This window comes from Pholcus phalangioides, unplaced genomic scaffold, assembly GCF_987345545.1.
Source record: "Pholcus phalangioides strain wild (caught in Gottingen) unplaced genomic scaffold, Ppha-v1.0 ptg000027l_1, whole genome shotgun sequence".
NCBI lineage: Eukaryota > Metazoa > Arthropoda > Arachnida > Araneae > Pholcidae > Pholcus > Pholcus phalangioides.
Window position 1 is genome coordinate 9,241,296 of NW_028301617.1, and position 16,566 is coordinate 9,257,861.

At 38.5% G+C, this 16,566-nt stretch overlaps 1 protein-coding gene across 4 annotated transcripts in view; it reads left to right on the top strand.

Annotated features, from left to right (window-relative positions):
* The window catches only part of LOC149068368 (guanine nucleotide exchange factor DBS-like), a 142,163-nt gene extending 129,674 nt beyond the window's left edge, over window positions 1-12,489 (top strand). For all 4 annotated transcript variants that reach the window (XM_089251436.1, XM_089251437.1, XM_089251438.1 and 1 more), the window contains 7 exons: window positions 2,360-2,557; window positions 2,679-2,780; window positions 5,420-5,498; window positions 5,595-5,682; window positions 8,506-8,773; window positions 10,290-10,515; window positions 12,150-12,489. In XM_089251436.1, coding sequence (XP_089107562.1) covers window positions 2,360-2,557; window positions 2,679-2,780; window positions 5,420-5,498; window positions 5,595-5,682; window positions 8,506-8,773; window positions 10,290-10,515; window positions 12,150-12,199 — 1,011 coding nt within the window. In that variant the 3' untranslated portion in view covers window positions 12,200-12,489. The remainder of the gene's footprint in view (window positions 1-2,359; window positions 2,558-2,678; window positions 2,781-5,419; window positions 5,499-5,594; window positions 5,683-8,505; window positions 8,774-10,289; window positions 10,516-12,149) is intronic.
* The last annotated feature ends 4,077 nt before the right edge of the window (window positions 12,490-16,566 follow it).

Genomic DNA, 16,566 nt, shown 5'->3' on the forward strand with positions numbered 1-16,566 from the left:
ATGAAGAAAAAAAACTGGGAAAATTTTTCATTCTGCTATAAACTGTTGATAAAAAATATTTTAAATTATATTTAAAAAAAAGAAAAGATGGAATATGTAAGTATACCGGTGATAAAAACATGTATTATGGAAGAGAAAAGAATATATTTTTGTTTTATGATAAAGTTATTGTTGTGAAATGTGAAAATGGGCCAGAGAACAGCCAGGAGATCATCATCATCATTTGGTGTCCCATAAGGGAAAAGCCTAGGCAAATTTTGCCCATGCTCTAACACCAAGTGGTTTAACATGGGTTGTGGGTCATGTAAGAATGAAGAGAAACATTATTCTGTGGAAATTCCCAGAGTTTGGTGGCTGCTCCGGCAACGAAAGTTATGGTATCTGTTACCACATTATATTGAATCTCTGTATATGGGAGATTATGGAAAACCGCAACCGGTAAAGCCATATCAGAAAATTTGAGGCTGCTCCTGTCTGCGGTGCCCTTTTAGAAAAGGAGCAGAGAAGGTCTCAGAGATATTGCTGAGAACTCAGCATGAAGTTATTAAATACTAATGCACGAAAGTTCAAGTTAAAGCAGAATTGAAACTCACCATGAATTTAGGTGTTTAGTGTAATTGAGAAAATTTACCAGGTTGTAAATGCTGGGAGCATTAACAACTTCACTTAGTGTCACCTGATGATCACCGAAGTAGTCCCTTCTTGGGATAGAGAAGGCGGGACATCGTCCCACATAGGGGAGTGGAGTTTCGTCTTCTTCTCCACACGCAGGACAAATAGGTGAATCTGTATAGCCACAGTTGTGTAGGTGTTTCACTAGGTTAGCATGACCAGTGATGATCTGTATAACCTGTCAAATTTGTTTCCTGTTCAATGTGATAAGTTTTTTGGCAATATTCGGATGGGTTCCCAAGGCCAGCTTGGCCTGTCTGCAGTCCTGCCTTGAGTTCCATTGCCGCATGTGTTTGTCTTCTATCCATTGTTTGGCATCTCCTTTGATGGTTGACATCGAAACAGGATAGAAAGGTTCAGGTCCAGATAGCTTCATGTTCGCTGCCTCTTTGGCTATCTGATCTGCGAGTTCATTTCCCTGGAAATTTGTGTGAACAGGAACCCAGTAAAGGTTGATGTTGTTGCTCAATGCTGCCAAGTTATTCAGCATGTCAGTGCAGTATTTTACACACAATTGAAACTTGAGGAAGTTGCCAAGAGCCAGTAGTGCTGCTTGGCTGTCTGAGAAGATAACAATTTGTTTGCCATGATACCCTTTGGTAATCAGACTTTCAGCCAGTATGGCTATTGCTAATACTTCAGCTTGAAAGACTGTGGACATTTTGCCTAGATACAAATGTATCTTACGGTAGTCGTGATCCACTCCAAAGATGCGGAAAATTGCTCCAGCCCCAGTACCAGTAATCCTAGAGCCATCAGTGTAACACTCAATAACTCCTGTTGAGATGTTATCAATTATGTGAGCAACTTCATTTCTCCTGAGTATGTGGATAGTGAAGCATTTAGTAAAATTTTTTGTTTTGGAACAGGAGTCTTTTGGCATTAGTAGATAGGGGGATCTCCACTTCCCAGTAGACAGCTGTCAAGATGATTCTTGAAAGAAGGTTTGCATCCCATATAAGGTCGATTGCACCATGTACCATTTCTTTCCATCCTATACATAGTTTTAAATGCTTCTTCTTGTAGGTACCATCTCAGAGGTGGTATCTTAAGAGTAGCTTCAAGGGCGATGAAGGGAGAGCTGGGTAAGGCTCCCGTAATAAGAATGCAAGCTAGTCTTTGCAGCCAGGAGAAGGACATTTCCTTGAGAAATGAAAATTTGTTCAAGCGAATTTGAAAAATCTATTGGTTGAAAAATTATACAGTTGTGACATGTCAGAGGCAGGAATATAAATAGAAATTGACCAAAAAAAAGCTTTATGCTAAATATATTTAATGTAAATTGTTGGGGACACAATTTCGGCCAATATCGTGAGAATGGCCCACACAAAATACTTTCCTGTATCCAACAATTCATTATAAAATCCTCACAAAGTGCATACACTGCCTATTGACAGTAGTTGCATCTTCATGTTTCATTTTCGATCATACACATTCTATGGCAAAACATGTTTTTTTTATGCGTTCTACCACTTTAAAGCTTCTCCCAATAGTTTTGAATTACGGTGTATGTAGCAACCTCTATGAATCATAACTAGGTGATTAAAATGCACAATTTGAAAGAGAAATTCAATTTGACAATGAAATTTTGTGAAATAAAGTGTTATAGTAATACAAGTATCTATATTATTGGATCAAAATACAGTAATGGAAAACAATTTTCATGTTATTAATCATGTGGTTTCAGGGTAACCTTGCGGATTATGGGAAATTGTTACTGCAGAGTGCCTTCAGCGTTTGGATGGAGAGGAAAAAAGAACGAATAAGAGAGCTTCGTTTCAAGCCTCGCTCTCGTTACATCTTTCTCTATGAGCAGCTCGTTCTTTTCACTAAGAAATATGGCAGAGATGATAATCCGAGCTATGCATTTAAAAATGCTCTAAAGGTGAGCTATTTGCTCTATTTTTTTGTTCAGCACATGAGCTGAAATTGATTTAAAGGGTGATAGTAAAAATTTCATAGTCTTTTGCACTCTTTGTATTAACTCTTCTCAATCCATGTTTCAGACATCACAGATTGGTCTGACTGAGAACATGAAGGGTTATCGTGGCGACAAACGGAAATTTGAATTATGGCTTCATGGCAGGTCACAGGTTTTTATCATCCAGGTATGATTATAAACTTCTCAATTTCTTTTCTTATCGTCAGTGACATCATAACTGGTGGACCAATTAGGCTCTTGAGTCAAACAGCCTTTATTATATTGAATTTTCCTGGATTTATCTTCTCATCAACCAGCTGTCAAAACCTATATTGTAATAGCAGAGAGTGACATCATCTTCAAATAAGTCACCATCTGATGGCAGTGTCAGAAATTGCAAGCTTTGGCATGAGTTACGTCTGGCTGTCCATGTATGGCCCTGTTCAGTGCACACTAGCTCTAAGGAAAGGTTTGTTGGCTTTGTGGTCTAAGGTGTGCACCTGGCAAGTGAGAAGACACCGGTTTGATTCACTGCAATGCCAATTGAACTTTCTTTCCTGGATTTGTCATCACATCAACCAGCTATCGAAACTTTCGTTATATGGAAGACTTTCATAAACTTTCTAATTATTCCTCTACTCCTAGCCCCCTCATCCAGGGCAATGGCTAAAATTGACAATGGTCGATAGAGCCTGGGCGGTGCACGGTATGAAATGAATTGTTCCTCTGATTGATTCTAAATATTCAGTAATTATGAGTATTCAGTTATTCTGAAATTATTCCTTTGGTTAATTCCTAACTTTCATTATTTCTGAAATAATTTTTTTCTGTAATTATATCAGTTTTGAATTATTTTAACATTATTTTTCTGTGGAAAATGAGTGTTGTTCCAATATTATTGTGTATTCATGTTCTGGATACTGTATTTATTCGTAATTTTTGATCAACCCCCCTTCAATTCGTGATTGAAAATTGCAAAAGAGAAATGCATACATTTCCCCTAAGCTTGTGTTCTGCACCACGCTAAGAATGGGGAAATATATTTTTAGCAACAGTTTGTGGAAATCCTTTCATAAGTTCAAGAGCAACATTGTATTTTCCAAAAAATTCTCACAATGGGATGAGACCAGAAGGAATATACAACTACGCCTCTACCAGAATTGGCATAATACCACAGCATTTCTACGGCAACCCCCTTTGTGAATCGACATTGTTTCTTCATTGCGACATCAAGTGTGGCAGGAATTCCTCCAAAAACTCACCAAAAAAAAAAGTGTGTTGAGTTTGGTTTGTGCTTAGCAACTGATAGGACACTTCGTGATGTACAGCTGTTGAGAGAGGTTCTCCCTCTTGGGGGGCGGCCTCTGCTCTTCCATGTGTAATTTTGTTTTATACATTTTAGTTATTTTAAATAATTAAAAAAAATACAATTCATCAAATTATCATCACAATTATCAGCACTTGTGTCCAAATGCACCGTATACTCATCAATAATTCAACATGACCAACAAGCATATAATTTTCAAGACATTTGACCGTGAACAATACCCCGTGCCAGTGGCTGCATGATAATGAACAGTACGCCTAGCAGATCTTAACGCGATGTATGCGCCAGGACATCTTTGTGGTTCGAACTTATATGTGTCACCATCAATAGAATTACTCCAAGAAATAATAATCAAAGGTACCTAAATTTTTTTTTGAAGCTCTTCTCTTTTAAAAAATATTTTTTTAGTATATTTTTTGTGCACACATCTCTAATTTAAAGTAACTTTATCAGAGCAGAGCTTAAATCTATCTCATGTTAAAGACTTTAAACTTTTTTTCCGCATTTAATATTTGCATCTATATCTTGTTGCATTGATTTTTTTTTTTTTTTTTTTGTGCCATGGCATGGCAAATGTCATATTAACTCTATAATGCTCAGATTGCCTGAAGTCGGCCGAGTGGGTTAATGCCCATAATCGCCTCAAGTCGGCCCAACTAGGGGGTATGTTTTGGTGGGCTTTTGTCACCAACGGGGAAGAAGATGAAAACCCTTGTCAGAGGCGGGAACGGAAAAGACAACTGCAACGCCCTATCGATGGGACTTTAAAAGCTGATGTACTAGAATGTTCCTTGAGAATGGACTAAGGGTACTCAATGCAGTTTACAAAGAGATAATACTGTGAGGAAAGGGGTGTTTGCAGTAGACAAATTATCTCCCGAAAATCCATTGAAATCAAAGGGTTAACGTCAATGCAAAGGGTGGCATGAATAGAAACTCATGGAGAAAGGGTGGGGAGAGGGAAAGTGGCCGAAATTTGGACGAGTACAATTCGAACACAAAAAACTTGGTATTTTCATGACCCTCAAGGGTTTTCTATCTGGGCGTTAAAGAGTTAAAGTACATCCAAGCACCTGTTCATCTTTTAACATTACTCCTTATGTGTTTAACAAAGATAACATTTAAATGTGCTACCCTTATTTGGCCAAATTCCAAAGCCGTATATTTCGTTTGGGGGTAGGACCACTTTCATTTTCCTGGGGGGGGGGGGGGACCAAAGTGATAGAATAATCGATTTGGCCATCTTTTTCCCTTTTTTCAGTAATTTCCTCACATTTTCGGGGGGAATCAGACCCCCAAGTCCCCCCTCGCTACACCCTTGATCTCTCCTCTTCCCCTTTTCAGCTTTCCTCATCCAGATAACACCATCATAACACTCAATTTAATTCTTCCACCATCTCAAATAATTGAATTTCTCTTTCATAATATTTTTAATTTTTATTTTCTCATGACATTGTGTTTCTTCGCTATGCTGTATCATACTATTTCATTTGATCCAGGCTCCCTCTGTTGAAGTAAAAGACGTATGGGTTAAAGAAATCAAGAGAGTTCTACTCCAACAGTTCGAGCATTTAAAAGGTATTTATAGCAAATACATTTCAAAATTATTTTTCTGTATATTTAACTTTTTTTTCATTCAATTAACGTCTCATTGATAAATGCATGTCATTGCAGATCAAAATCTAAAGCAACACTCGGATAAGATCCAAAACTTGAGCTTTATTAATGGAGTTTATAGCCACACACCAATTGTTGGCCACAGGTATCACCCATTTTCTATTTCTTCTGATTACTATGAAAAATAAATGCTATTGAAACCTTTTTCTATATAATTTTTTCCTCTGTTTAGAACTTAACTCTACCTTGCACCTTAACAAGGAGGCACAATTGATTTGGCAGGTGAATCACAAAAACTCATTTACAAAAACTTTAAATTGAAAGAAAGACTCGACACTTGTGTGTCCTTTTCCTTTATCACATATTTTCACCGCTGCAAATTCCACCTCATAGATGCAATGGCCATTCTTACCATGACTATCTTAAACCTTAAATTTGTTTATACTGTCAGTTTTTTGGTAATCCCAGCTGAAGAATGGGACAATTAATGTTAACATCACCCTTATAAACTGAAGAGCCAAAAAAAACTGGTACACAGTCATGCGTATGCAAATAAAGAGATGGAACCAATCAGAGTACGGTGCTGCGGTCGGCAACGCCTATATAACACAACAAGTGTCTGGCATAGATCGGTTACTGCTGCTACAATGGCAGGTTATCGAGATTTAAGTGAGTTTGAACGTGATGTTTTAGTCGGCGCACGAGAGGTGGGACATGGCATCTCCGAGGTAGCGATGAAATTTGGATTTTCACGTACGACCATTCCACGAGTGTACCGTGACTATCGGGAATCCGGTAAAAAATTAAATCTATGACATCGCTGCGGCCGGAAAAAGATCATGCAAAAACGGGACCAACGACGATTGACGAGAATTATTAACCATGACAGACGTGCAACACTTCCACAAATTGCTGCAGATTTCAATGCTGGGCCATTAACAAGTGTCAGTTTGCGAACCATTCAACGAAACATCATCGATATAGGCTTTCAGAGCCGAAGGCCCACTCGTGTACCCTTGATGACTGCACGACAACACCGACATTGGACTGTTGAGGACTGGAAACACGTTGCCTGGTCTGACGAGTCTCGGTTCCAATTGCTTTGAGCTGATGGACATGTACGGGTATGGAGACAACCTCCTGAATCCATGGAATGACATGAATCCTACATGTCAACAGGGGACTGTTCAAGCTGGTGGAGGCTCTGTGATGGTAATGGGGCGTGTGCAGTTGGCATGATATGGGACCCCTGATACGTCTAGATACGACTCTGACAGGCGACAGGTACGTAAGCATCCTGTCTGATCACCTGCACCCATTCATGTCCATTGTGCATTCCAACGGACTTGGACAATTTCAGCAGGACAATGCGACACCCCACACGCCCAGAATTGCTACAAAGTGGCTCCAGGAACACTCTTCTGACTTTAGACACGTCCGCTGGCCACCTAAATCCCCAGACATGAACATTATTGAACATATCTGGGATGCCTTGCAACGTGCTGTTCAGAAGAGATCTCCACCCCCTCTTACTCCTACGGATTTATGGACAGCCCTGCAGGGTTCATGGTGTCAATTACCTCCAGCACTACTTCAGACATTAGTCGAGTCCATGCCATGTCGTGTTGCGGCACTTCTGCGGGCTCGCGGGGGGCCCTACACGATATTAGGCAGGTGGACCAGTTTTTTTGGCTCTTCAGTGTATATATGACCAATAATTTTATTTATTACATCACTTGTGTGAAAAATATTCTCAGGAACTCTCCTCTTCTGCTTTTTCCTCTTGAAAGGGTGTCCCTGATAGGAGCAGCCTCCTCTTTACCTTATAGGTCTATATGGACAGGGCTGCAACAAGATGTTGGTCAGTCGAGGCAAGCATGCATTTTGATGCCCGCTTGTAATATTGAAGAAGAGGTTAGACTTGTCCCCCCCCCCTCTTCAGGCACCAGACCTGCCTGCCCCTACCCCCAGTTGTGGTCATGTAGAGCAGATATTATTTGCAGGTATTCTCATAATTTCCCTAGTCTGTTTGATTTTATGAACCTGATCGTATGTAAAAAAAAAGAGTTCATAAATTCAAAGTTAGTAAATGGCAAAGACCAGTGTTCGCCAATGCCCATCTAGATGCAGGATTCGTGCATCCAAAATTAAATTTTACTCCTCTAGAGTGAAAATACTCTTTGAAATTTTGTGTATTTTTTTTTTAATAGTGCTATTTCATACTGATTAAACAAAAAAATACCCATCATTTTATTAAAATACCCCTAAAACTTTGGAGAAGAGTGAAATTACTCTCAGACACTATATCTTTGGATAACACTGGGAGAAGACAGTTAGAAAAATAATATATTGTTTGGGGCCAAAAGATGAGTTTGCAAAATCATGCAGTTTGGAAATTGGATGTTCATCAAATCGAGCATGTATTGTGCTGATTAGTCGTATCTGGTAGATGTCCCTGCAGAGTCCAGACAGACAGACCCTGAACACAATACACAACACATAACATAAAAATACTAGCATTTGCCATTTTCACTTTAAAATATGGAAAACAGATGGCATCACTCGTATAACTTGAAACAAGTTAACTATAACAGCATAAGTACAGTACATTAGAGAAACACATTTTTACAAGGTGTGACCGGTAAGTAGGGTGAATCGCCCCCTCCTTCCAAAAATCCTGATACACACACAATGCATTCCTGCATATACCAGTTCATTAGAAATTCTCCAGAGGAATGTTTGTGAGGTGCATATTATGTTAAGTAGTAATATCTGGTAGATGATCTCGTGCATCGAAAGAGAAAGAAAAATTGAGCCTACAATAGCCAACTCAAAAACTGATAGTATCAAACCTGACGTACAGCAGTCCGATTAGCTTTTTATTTTGATTGTTGTCAGTTTCATAAAGTGTCAAAAACAACATTCTGTTCCTGTTGATATTTTAATCCTAATTTTTTATTAATCGTAGGTCTAGGAGCAGCAGAAGTAGCGTCAGCTGGCACAATGGACCAACTCATTACCGAAGCAACTCTGTCAGTGGGAAACCACATGCAGAGTTGGGAAGGAGGGCAACATTGGCAAGTCTTCCTTATAGCAGAGGTGGAAGAGGAGGAGATGATAACAATAGTTTAGGATATGTTTCAGACAGCCATGATGATGGCTGGTCTAGTACAGACGATTTCTCTGAGACAGAAAATGAAGATGACGAAGGAGATGTTTTTGTCGTTACATCAGAGGTAGTTTTTTTTTCAAATAATTTACATATAGGTAACATGAATATACAGTAAAACCTTTCTCCACAAGGGACCATGATTTTCTTTCTGTTAAACACAGGTTTCTGCTTAATAAACGTTCAATTGATATAATGTGTGAAATTATGTAACGATCTCATAGTTAATTGAAATAAAAAATAAATGAATTGTAAATAATTTAAAAGTAGAAGATAAAATTAATTGTATTTAAAATAATTGAATATGTGTATGTGTGTGTGTAAATCAATAATCAGTCTATAATTACTAAATAATTTATTTAAGTTTTGACAGCATCTGTATAAAATTCCGACCTACACTGTTTTTCTTCTAAAATAAAGACATTTAACATTTTTTTAACTTTCTCAAAAGTTTTCAATTGGAGTGTCATTATCTGTCATGTCAGGTTCAGTTTGTAAATTATTGTCTATGTTTATGTAATCCTCAGCATCAGGGCCGTAACTGAGAATTTTGTGAAGGTAAGAGCAACAGGAATTTGTTGCCCTCTTACCACCTGTAAAATTCAATGATTTTATGACTGTATTTTTGTTAGCACCTTAAGTTGGCCATTCTCCTAAATTTTGCCACTAATGCAGTTTCACCTTTTTCTTCTCCCTTAAATTAATTCCAGCCTTGCAATCGTGGAATGCACACAGCTTGCATACAATTTTGTAAGTCTTGCATATCATTTGGAAATTCAACCCTTACACCGATTTCTCCCATGGAAAAGCCTTCTTTTCTGGAAAAATTTTGTTACAATTTAAGAAAGCAACTGCTTTACTACATCTAGCTTATCAAAACCACAGCATCAAGTACAAAAATGGTTTTTGCTAATCTAAGGGGTTGATGATCGCATTTGCAAGCATAGATGGAGTAAAAAATTTTGGTGGAGCACTTTAACATTTTGTATGATCTATTGGTCATAAAACATTTAGAGTGTTTGTGTGAAATTTCCGTTAAAGGGTGAAATTTTCCTTTCAGTTTCCACATTACACAGTTTTCATTTAATCCAGGTTTTCTAGTGTATATTTTGTCATAGAAATCACTGGAACACAATTTTTTTTCCTTTGAAGACAAGTTTTCGCTTAATGCAGGTTCCATTGAAGACAGATTTTACCATACTAGCAAAAATACCTAGTGCTGCCCGGGTTTCTTCCATACAGCTGGGGAAATTGTAAAGGAATAAACATGTTTAAATGTATTGTTTGGGAATCTCAATGAGCAAAGTAAACATTCTAAAAGGCATCGTTGAAGTGAGAAACCATTGTTGCCCAACAAGCTTTTTACACATTTTGATCATTTGCCCAGCTCCGATGAACTTTTAAAATAGTCTGTCATTCAAGTCAAATCGTGTTTGGTACATATACAAAATCTGGTGACGATCGTTCTAAAATTGTAGATTTGTGTACAGGACACACACACAGGAAATCAGTTATATATATATAATGGAAATATTACATAAAATAAGAGTAATGTAGAGAAATTATTATCTTTTACTGTATAGGTTGGAGGGCGTTATGTGGCTCTTGGTGATTATGAAGCAGTTGATGTTGGGGAAGCGACTCTCAAGGAAGGTGACATCATTGAAGTCGAGAAAGTTGGTTGCGCTGGTTGGTGGTATGTCCGTGTTCTCGACAAAGGCAGAAAAGGTTGGGTTCCTGCATCATATTTAGGGCAGCCAAATGGGAAGAGTGGAGGTTCTCATTCTTCACCCTCTGTGAGCAGTCAAGGTAAGTTAAATTCATGTATATGAGAGATAAATTGTTATACAAGGTGTGTGTGTGTGGTTTGATGGTCCAAATGTGAGAGGGTGATTCTTGCACATCAAACCCATTAATATTCATCACACAATATGCACTGAAAATGCACTTTAGTGCCAGAATAGGGTACACATATACAAATACAATGCCACAACAGGCAAAATACCCAACGAGGTGGCTGAGAAAAAGATGCCCACAACAAATATGGATGTCATATATTTGTTGAAGTGAAATGGTTTAAAAGTGCTGGATTGATCAAAGTCTGGTCTTCACAGCATTGATTGTGCATGAGTTGGAGCTGCTTACTTTCTCAGAGAAAGCCAATTTGCATCTGTTGTATAGAATAGCCAACAGGCCATGACAGTGATGCCCAAATGCTGTACGATGAGCAATATCCTATGCTCCTTTTGTTCAATCGTAAAAGTTTTGTATGACTGTACCATCAGCTACTACTTAACCATACATGCTCTTTGTAAAAATAAACTTGAAATACTGTAAGCATACCCCATCAGCTTCGAGTTGGACATCCCTCATGAGTTCAACTCCTGAAATGAGCCGGGGCATCTTACATCTCTGTTTGCAGATATTCCAAATACAAGCACACAAGCTATTTCCAAGAGCATATGTGTGTGTGTACTATTAGAATTATTAGTCTGCTGAGTGTGAAGTTAAGAAAGGCTATACCTACCCCTATTACTTGCATGTTGGCAAGCAACACTTGGTCATATTTTGACAGGATCGCCAATGAATTTCACTCATAAAACCTCTGTCTTTCGGTAATGTCGAACTTTTAACTGCATTTTTGGCAGCTTATCCTATAATAAACATTAGTGCATTGTATGTGGGCTTTCACTGCCATCCTATCACATTTAGACTTTGAGCTCATAGACAGTGATTAATTTTCAGGTAATAATTCATTTGTTGTGTATGCATTATTCAAATTTAACATCCTGGACTCGTACCAAGTTTGTTACTGACATCAAACTCTGACAACAGACACTCACGTAAGAATAAAATTACCAATAAGTGGTTTGCCGCTTGACATATATCTTCTGATCTTTGACATGGTCCTCTCCATTGCCAGCTAAATTATGCATTCATAAAATCATGTTTTTCCTCAACCAAGCACAGTAGGTCTGCAATATCCCTTCAAGCATGCAGACAAATGCTGATTTACTGGCTATTCTCGATAGACCTCTAACAGCCGTATTCACAGACAGTTTAACTGCAATCTGTTAAAGGATTAGAGATTGACACAGATTGGTTAAAATCTTGAATTTAACCAATCCCTTTCGATCTGTCGATTAAACTCTGTCTGTGAATATGGCTGTGAAAAATATAGAAAGCTTTGCAGCGGGAAAACCAAAAAAAAAACATAGAATGATTTTTTTGAACAGCAGTGTCCCCTAATCTGAGAATTTCAGTATTATTTCCTAATTTTATAAGTAGTGAGCACATCAATAGATGTGTCTGGTATCAGAATTTGGTGTCATTTGAACCAGTAAAACAACCTTCATTCGCCTCTCTGAATTGAAAAAAGTTCAATTCTGATAACCTATGTACACAAGCATTTCAAGGCACTGAACCAAATTTATGTCTTGCAGATTCATTAACAGGATGCTTACTGCACATCGGCAACACCAAAGTAACCTAAAATGGTTAGATGTTCTGGATGAACACCTCAAAACGAGGGAAAAAAAAGTAGGGAAAAACTAATTGTCTGTGAATCAAGTGAGAAAAGAATTACAAACAATGTTACGAAATCATTATTTGAAAGAAAAAAAAAAGTGATCATTAATTCATTATGTCAGTCTTTTGTACAGTGTTTTTTAATTCCTAAAACAAAATCATCTCATGAACGAAAAAAAAAAGTGATTTTTACTCACCTGTTAAAGAAAGCATTTCATATTGTAATACATATTAGTTCATAAAATTATATTACGTAAAGTACAAATGAGAGAAAATTACCAATTATGTTTTAACATGATTTTCTTTGAAAAAGAAAGATTTTCATATTTGAAATTGAAAGTACATTAGTTAATATAGAAATTCGAGTTAAAACTCATCGCATTAAATTCAATGATAATAATAATTCAGTAAGAATGATATTGTATTCGAACATTTATGAGCATTTTAAAATCTGATTCAATGTGAACGTTGAAAATTTTTGTTTGTGATGTTAGGCCAAAAATATTCAGTAATAAGGTATGGTTGCCTAGTACAGTGTTTCTTAATCTATTTTCGCCGTGGGCAGTGCCGTCTTAAGGCAGGGGCCTCACAAAAAATGAGATCTGGTTGAAATTTTCGAGAATTTGCCTGGTAGGGCCTCAGAAAAATCCTGGGGGCAAATGATGCTTTTAACATGGCCCTGCCTGTGGGCACCCCTTGTCGTATACAGGCCCCCAATTTCCCTGTCAAGGAACGAGGCCCTTCTTAATATCAAATTGATTTTGTGAGCAAATTGATATTGAAGAAAAATATGAGTGAAGTTAACCCCTGATTCAGTGAGAGTTTTCGTGTGGTGGAGTGAACAGGGTGGGGGGGGGGGGGCAGTTCTATATATGCCTTGCCACTCCCACATCCATGGACCTTTGGGCGAAAAAATTTCTGTAGTCTTTTACTTTAGCTGGAAACAACAACTTACTGATCTAATTACTCTTGCAAATCATGGTATCATATCTCATCGTGTAGGAGTCCCTATTGATATCAGAGCCATGCCTGGATAGGCCCTGGTTCTATGCAGGGTCATTTTAGCAGCATTGGCAGTTGGGGTCTACTTTACTGGCAGTACCTAAACACTAATTTACATACTTATTTTGGAAAAAAAAATCAAATCTCATTATTGTGTGGCCTTTCCTATGCACACAAGGCCCAGGGCTATGTCTGTGTGGGCACATGTGTTAAGATGGTCCTGACTCTATGGGCAATTCCGCTTCATTCTGAAAGTAGTCACATTTTTCCACTATCATATTTCACTTGTACCTTCATTTCTTTACATCTGAATTCTTTTTTTCCCCCACAGCGCTTTAGCAGCCTGTCAGGGCTCCTTTTCAACATAATTCTCACCTGTGGCCGAGATATTTAGAGTATCTCAGGACTGCAAGGAGGCCATATGGCCCCAGGTTGGGAAGTACTGACCTAGTACAGTCAAAGTTGTTTTAATGAGTGAGGATCTGTGGCTCAAATCAAATGCAGAGCAATATAGAAAAAATCGGCCATACAAATCGAAGTGGAAATAAACTGTCATCTACAAGTTCTTCCGGAAAAGTTTGATCACTCAAAAGCATCTTTTGTGAATGTATATGGAGGGTTTTTCCCTTTGACTTTTGGGCTTTTTTTTCGAATCCCGATTATATGAATAAATCTGTGAGGAGGAGTTAGAATGCACTTAATTAGTGGAAAAATAACCACAAATGTATGTGCATGCTGAACAGGAATTCACACTGGGACAACATGGATTTTGAAATGCCTAGAACATCAAATAGCAGTCATTTTGACTGCAGTAGGAAAAATTTTACATGAATTATTTTTCTTTATCGAAACTTCTCAAAACAGCATCTATACGGTAAGGGGGGGGGGAAGATGGCTAAATCTATTATTCTATTACTTCGGTTTTTTTCCGAACGAATCACCCATGTACTGAATTGAATAAATAGTGTTTGGCAATAGTTGGCAGTCAAGTTTGATGTCTCATCAGTAGCTACGATTTTGTAACAACAAAGGAGGGTAGTAACTATTTAGCTTATGCTGGTGAGCGGAGTAGAAACCTAGCCAATGATTATTAAAACTGGGAAAAAAGTAAGAAGCTCTTCATCGTGTTAATATCTTTTTTTATGTCCCGTCCCCCCCCCCCCCGAAAAAATGCAAAAGTGTTAATACTCATACCAATGCAATAAAAGCAGCAAAATACATAGAGATGCCATATTGATCGAATAACATATGCAGACGAGCTTTCCCGCATGAGAGCAGCTTTGAATGAAACAAAATATAAAAAACTAACATGATAAAATATTTATTCTTCCGAGATCTGTGTTTGAATAAGAAGAAAAGGTCCATTTTACAGGATTTTTTGTCATCATATTAGTGTAAAATCTCTCTATGGCAGTCAAAATGACTGCTGCTGCTGTTCTGGGTAGAATTTCGTTTTGCCACTCGTAGAACATTAATATTTTAGAAAGTTAAAGGCAAGGTGAGAAAGTCATGAGATTTCAGTTGCCTGAGATTTAACGGTTTAGAAAAAAAATCACATGTCAAAGTGGCATTGTATTCAAAATTACCTGCATTCATCGTTCTAGTGCAAAGGTCTTCAACCTTTTTCTAGTTGCGAGCACTGCATGTTCCCATTGTCAAAAGAAGAGCACCCCCTTATGGCAAGTTTAACAAAAATCAAGATTTCAATCCTTGAATGCAATTTGTACAAGGTGTTCAAATGGAACGTCGATCAAGCGCTCGTGAGTACAAAATTGGACAGGTCACGGTAGCCCAGGTTGATACCTGGCATATTTTTAGAGCATATTTTACCACTTTTTTAGTTCATATAATCCGGGCTCTAGTAATGAATTACAGAACGGCTTATAATTTTGGTCCCGTCAGTGGCCGTTGTTCGCAAGTTTTATTGTATAAAAATGCAAAGTATGGACAAAAGGCAGTTAAAGTTGCTATATCTCCTTCATCTCAGATAGTGGGTACATCCTATTGATGAACAGGGACCTTCATATCGTGTTTTTAAGGGTATTTATGGCAAATAATTAAAAAAATTCAGTGCGAAATCATCTTTAAAAAGTAGCCAAAGATGCGGACGAATTCGCTCCGCATTCGCATCGTGTGAATAGCTCCGAATACCTCAATTGTCAAAACTTAAATGCGGATGCGGAGCCCACACTTAGGTTTTGACACATGTGGACGACGTCCGGACCCGCATGAACATTTCGAAGATGCGGGCGAATTTCGGCTCGTCTGTGAAAGGCTCAGTATATTCCAATTGTTAAAACTTCTTCCGGACCCGCGTCCGCATCCGCTCCGTGTGAAAGGGGCCTCAGATTACGGATTCATCCTGATCCTCGCTTGCAAACAGTGCCACCTGCGCGCTGTCAGGGTGAAGACGAGGTGATCTTTCCTCAACAGAGGCACTAGTACCGGAGTTAGAGGAGTCGGGTCCTTTTGTCAGGATGTTGCTCAATGAATTTCACCATCATTATTATTATTATATTTTTCTTATCTTTTTCATTAATCCTCTCGGCGTAGTATGCCAAGCAGCCATGGTCTGTGTAGATGGGCGGCCGGTGAACGGAAGTGAAAGGGTGTCGTTTCTGGACAACATGTGACGTAGTGCAGGGATGACTGCATCGAAGGGGTATCCGTTAAGGGGGATTTTACTGTTCTTCTAAAGTTAACGGTTGCAGAGATAGTCCTATGGGCAAACAACTTGAATCACCCTTGTTTTGTCGTCGGTGAAATTACTCAATTATGCTTGTAAAAGATCTGATTAGGTACTCGAAGATCGTGATTTCACAAGAATCTTTTACTATGGGGTATGTTCTTACCCATACAGCTCCACCGCAATGGGAAGTGATCAGAGTCCACAATTCGACAGGCTCAACATTGGCGTACGCAGGGAGTTTATAACCTCACCCCCGCCCCTGAGCCGAGGTTTTAGTGTTATTTTGCAGGAAAAATTTAACCCCCCCCCCCCCTCCCAGAACAAAAAAAAATTGACCCCCCTTCCTCGAGAAAATCCTGCGTACGCCCATGGACCTCGAAATGATTAATAAAATGAGCAATATAGGGCTACCAGTGACAAAAACTGGGGGGGGGGGCGCGGTAGCCCAGGTTGATAAGATATCGCCTAAAGTATCAAAGGATGTTTTGAGGTGTCGCGAGTTCGATACCCGGTTCGTCCTTGTCAGAAAAACTTTCCTGACACAAGGGTACAACAGAAACGGCAGCATGACCGCAGAACAAATTGCTACCACAGGGAGTTCCCCATCAAGGGATTAATGCACCAACTTCTAGATGAGTATA